At 43.1% G+C, this 5,637-nt stretch overlaps 1 protein-coding gene across 1 annotated transcript in view; it reads left to right on the forward strand.

Annotated features, from left to right (window-relative positions):
* DCAF1 (DDB1 and CUL4 associated factor 1) overlaps positions 1-5,637 on the forward strand; it is a 117,158-nt gene that overhangs the window by 46,752 nt on the left and 64,769 nt on the right. The window contains 1 exon segment of the mRNA XM_017888069.1: positions 1,467-1,580. Coding sequence (XP_017743558.1) covers positions 1,467-1,580 — 114 coding nt within the window.

Here is a 5,637-nt window from a genome sequence, read left to right on the forward strand (position 1 = left end):
TTTTTTTTTTTTTTTTTTTTTTTTTTTTTTTTTTTGAGACAGGATCTCACTCTGAGTGCATTAGTACGATCACTCACTGCAGCCTTGACCTTCCATGCTCAAGGATTCTCCTGCCTCAGCCTCCTGAGTAGCTGAGACCATAGGCATGTGCCACCATGCCTGGCTAAGTTTTTAATTTTTTTGTAGAGATAAGATTTCACTGGGTTGCCCAGGCTGGTCTTGAATTCTGGGCTCAAGCGATCCTCAGATTTTGGCCACCCAGTGAGCTGGGATTACAGGGATGAGCCATCACACCCAGCCTGGATAATCTTGGGATGGTGGGACTGTGTCAGTTATTTACTTTATAGGCCCAGCACAGAACATAGTTCCACTTAATGTTAGAGATTCAGTAAATAAGTGCCAAATGGAGATTTTATTAATACATATTATTATATGTATAAATTATATATATAATTTATTATAAAATCTGAGTTTTTCATTAACCATTGTCAAGAATATGGGGCTCATATTGCCCTGCTTATGCTTTTAAAAAAGTGTATATGCAGTGGTGTGGGGGCTAGATGTGATGGCTCATGCCTGTAATCCCAGCACTTTGGGAGACTGAGGTGGGAGGATCACTTGAAGCCAAGAGTTAGAGGCTAGCTCGGGCAACGTAGTGAGGCCCCGTCTCTACTAAAAATTAAAAAATTAGCTGGACATGGTGGTGTGCACCTGTGGTCCCAGCTGCCTGGGAGGCTGAAACTGGGGATCACTTGAGACTGGGAAGTTGAGACTGCAGTAAACCGTGCTTGTGCCACGGCACTCCAGCCTAAGTGACAGAATGAGACCCTGTCCATAAAAAAAAAAAATAAAGTGTATATGGAAGGGGATAGGTTTCTTTGTGGCATTCTTTTCTTTTTTTTTTTTTTTTTCTTGGAGACAGGGTCTCACTGTTGCCCAGGCTGGAGTGCAGTGGTGATTAGGGCTCACTGCAGCCTTGACTTCCTTGGCTCTGGGCATCCTCTCACCTTAGCCTCCCATGTAGCTGGGACTACAGGCATGGGCCACCACCCTTGACTGATTTATGTATTTTTGGTAGAGATGGGGTTTTGCCATGTTGTCTAGGCTGGTTTCAAACTCCTGAGCTTAAGTGATCCTCCTGCCTTGGCTTCCCAAAGTGCTGGGATTACAAGTGTGCATCACTGGCGTCAGCATTTGAGCTTTAATTTCTATGATTGCTGAGTTGTTTTGAGGGGATTTGGCTTTAAAGCTGCAGAAGAAATTATGTATGATATCATCATGGCTCAGCAGGATCGTAAGTGTTTATAATAATTAAAGGTTTTATTAGTAAAAGTTTAATTAGTTACATACAGTCTTCTTTCATACCCGTTAAGAAAGTAATGGGAATATGTTGAGGTTTTATTAGATGTCCTTAGTTTCACTGGGTTGAATTTTAGATGAACACTATTTCTTTTTTTCCTTTACAGTTGGTGAATGCATACGTGATGACAAGCCGAGAGCCCCCTTTAAACACTGCAGCTTGCAGACTCCTACTAGACATCATGCCAGGGCTGGAAACTGCTGTTGTCTTTCAAGAAAAGGTACTTAGTGAAAAGTAAAGTCATAATTTTATTTTATAATTGAATTATGTTCTATTTGATTTGTGTTTGTGGTTAAAATCATTGTTACAGTTTTTGTTATTCATATAGTAATATATGTTACAAAAATCTAAGAGATCCTGACAGGCAATAATAAAATTATTTATTTTTTATTATCATTTTTAAAATTGAGATGGGGTCTTGCTGTATTGCCCAGTGAGCAACTGGGCTCAAGTGATCCTCCTACTTTAGCATTTCAGATTGCTGGGATTATAGTCGTGAGCCTCTGCGCCCAGCCAAAAATTTAAAAATAGTTATTTTGATGAATACTTGTTGCTTGGGTGCTCCAGTATTTTTTTTTTTTTTTTTTTGAGATGGTGTCTTGGTTTGTCACCTGTGCTGGAGTTCTGTGGTGCAATTTCGGCTCATTACAACCTCTGCCTCCTGGGCTCAAGCGATTCTCCTGCCTTAGCCTGCCAAGTAGCTGGGATTACAGGGGCCCACCACCATGACCAGTTAATTTTTGTAATTTTAGTAGAGATGAAATTTCACAATGTTGGTCAGGCTGGCTTCGAACTCCTAACCTCAGGTGATCCACTGCCTTGGCCTCCCAAAGTGCTGGGATTACAGGTGTGAGCCATCGCGCCCAGGCAGTATTTTAAATTTTATTTTATTTACTTTTTTTTTCTTTTTTTGAGACTGAGTCTCGCTCTGCCGCCCGGGCTGGAATACAGTGGTGCAGTCTCAACTCACTGCAACTTCCTTCTGGGTTTAAGCAATTCTTGTGCCTCAGCCTCCTGGGTACCTGAGATTACAGGTGTTTGCCACCATGCCTGGCTAATTTTTGTATTTTTGGTAGAGATAGCATTTCACCATGTTGGCTAGGCTGGTCTCAAACTCCTGACCCAAGTGATCTGGTCACTCTCCTTGGCCTCCCAGAGTGCTGGGATTACAGGTGTGAGCTGCTGCACCTGGCTGTTATAGTATTTTTTTAAATCTTGAGATTATATGTTGTGTAGGTTTTTTTTTTTTTTTCTTTTTTTGAGACAGAGTCTTGCTCTTGTCGCCCAGGCTAGAGTGCAGTGGTGTGATCTTGGCACACTGCAACTTCCGCCTCCTGGGTTCAGATGATTCTTTTGCCTCAGCCTACCGAGTAGCTGAGACTACAGGCTTGTGCCACCATGCCTGCAAATTTTTGTATTTTTAGTAGAGACGGGGTTTCACTATATTGGTCAGGCTGGTCTTGAACTCCTGACCTTGTGATCCGCCCGCCTCAGCATCCCAAAGTGCTGGATTACAAGTGTGAGCCACCGCACCCAGAGTTTTTTTTGAGATGGGGTCTCTGTTGCCCAGGTTGAAGTGTTGAGATCACCATGGCTCACTGCAGCCTTGACCTCTTGGGCTGAAGCTGTTCTCCCACCTCAGCCTCCTGAGTAGCTGGGAGTACAGGCATGTGCCACCATGCCCAGCTAATTTTTAAATTTTTTTGTAGAGACGAGGTCTCACTATGTTGCCAGGCTAGTCTCGAACTTCTGGGCTAAAACCATCTTCCTGCCTTGGCCTCCCAAAGTGCTGGGATTACAGACGTGGGACACCATGCCTGGCTCATGTGTTTCTGGAATGGATTTATGATCTCAGTCAAACTCTTACTCTTGATGAACGATCTTCCCAGTGATGAAGAGCTTTGTATTTGAGGAAGCCTTTTCTACGTGGTATTTAGTATTCGTGTAGCTAATATTAGAAGATCTCTTTTGTGCTGTGTTTGTTGTAGGGGCTTGGAATATTTTGTTAGCAATATGAGAGCTTTACATTCATGTAGGTGTTTGGGGGTGGGCAAACAAATAAACTGATAATTTGAAATAAGAGTAAGTGTTAGGAAGACAAGCAAATGTTAAATTGATAGTGACTATGCACATATACTTCAACTATCAAAAATTAGGGACTGGGTTGGCGGGGCATGGTGGCTCACGCCTGTAATCCCAGCAATATGGGAGGCCAAGGTGGGTGGATCACGAGGTCAGGAGATTGAGACCATCCTGGCTAACACGGTGAAACCCGTCTCTACTAAAAATACAAAAAATTAGCTGGGCGTGGTGGTGGGCACCTGTAGTCCCAGCTACTTGGGAGCGTGAGGCAGGAGAATGGTGTGAACCTGGGAGGTGGAGCTTGCGGTGAGCCGTGATTGTGCCACTGCACTCCAGCCTGGGCGACAGAGTGAGATTCCATCTCCAAAAAAAAAAAAAAAAAATTAGGGACTGGGCATGGTGGCTCACGCCTGTAATCCCAGCACTTTGGGAGGCCACGGCGGGTAAATCACTTGAAGCTGGGAGTTTGAGACCAGTCTGGCCAACATGCCAAAACCCTGTCTGTACAAAAAAATACAAAAATTAGTTGGGTGTGGTGGGGTGCGCCTGTAGTCCCAGCTCCTTGGGAGGCTGAGGCATGAGAATCGCTTGAACCCAGGAGGTGGAAGTTGCAGTGAGATAAGATCATGCCACTACACTCCACCCTGGGCAACAGAGCGAGACTCCATCTCAAATGAAATGAAATGAAATGAAATGAAATAAATGAAATGAAATGAAATGAAATGAAAAAAAATAAAATATCAGAACAAAATAAAAATAAAGAAAAATGAGGGCCAGGTGAGGTGGCTCATATCTGTAATCCCAGGACTTTGTGAGGCTAGGGCAGGAGGATTGCTTGAGCCCAGTAGTTCAAGCCCGGCCATACAGCCTTGGCAATACAGCAAGACCCTGTCTCTACAAAAATAAATCATTAGCTGGGCACGGTAGGTCATGCCTGTAGTCCCAGATATTTGGAATGCTGAGGCGGGAGGATCGCTTCAACTTGGGAAGTAGAGGCTGTGGCGACCCCTATTCATGCTACTGCACTCGAGCCCTGACAAGAGAGTGAGACAGAAAAAAAAATTAGTTGCTCAAGTTTTAGAAGTAATGTAAATATTTTGTTTTGTATCTTAGCTTTAAGAATTTGCTATGTGAATTGGATATGCCCCATGGCTTGTTTTTTTTTTTTGTTTTTTTTTGTTTTTTTTTTGTTTTTTGAGATGGAGTCTCGCTCTGTCGTGCAGGCTGGAGTGCAGTGGCGCAGTCTCAGCTCACTGCAACCTCTCCCTCCCGGGTTCAAGCAGTTCTCCTGCCTCAGCCTCCTGAGTAGCTGGGATTACAGGTGCGTGCCACCACGCCTGGCTAATTTTTGTATTTTTAGTAGAGACGGGGTTTCTCCATGGTGGTCAGGCTGGTCTAAAACTCCCTACCTCAGGTGATCCACCTGCCTCAGCCTGCCAAAGTGCTGGGATTACAGGTGTGAGCCACTGCGCCTGGCCACTTGCTTTATTTTTAAAGCTATTAAAATTTTAATCTTCTTAAGCACTCTGGAAATCCTTTTTTTTTTCTTTTCTTTTGAGACAGGTCTCATTCTGTTGCCCAGGCTGGAGTGCAGTGGTGCGATCACAGCTCACTGCAGCCTTGACCTCCTTGTCTCAAACCATTCTCCTGCCTCAGCCTCCCAAGTAGCTAGGACCATAGGCAAATGCCACCATACCTGGCTAATTTTTAAAAATTTTTTTGTAGAGATGAGGTCTCCCTATGTTGCCCAGGCTGGTCTCACACTCTTGGGCTCAAGCAGTCCTACCGCCTCAACCTCCCAAAGTGCTGGGATTATAGGAATGAGTCACTGCACCCAGCCTGGAAGTCTTATCATAGTTAAGTGTATGACCCAAATGAAAGATCTGGAATCTTATTTAGCTTTTAAGAAAATTCGTATTAACTTTTATTGCAGAATAATTGTGCCACATAAAGTATTTTAGAGAATAGCATTGTGATTAATGTTAATAATTTGCAGTATTTCTTATAGACTAATATCTCCAGTTAGCAACCCCTGTGTGAGACTAGAAGAATCTATATCTTTGTAAAACCATTTTGATATGGATTCTTTTGAAAATCAGGATAATAAAAGCATTTATGTCAATATATTTGTATACACAAGGTTTATCTAAGATTACAGATTTTTTTTTTTTTTTTTTTTTTTTGACAGAGCCTCA

This window comes from Rhinopithecus bieti, unplaced genomic scaffold (assembly GCF_001698545.2).
Source record: "Rhinopithecus bieti isolate Rb0 unplaced genomic scaffold, ASM169854v2 scaffold_43, whole genome shotgun sequence".
Taxonomy (NCBI): domain Eukaryota; kingdom Metazoa; phylum Chordata; class Mammalia; order Primates; family Cercopithecidae; genus Rhinopithecus; species Rhinopithecus bieti.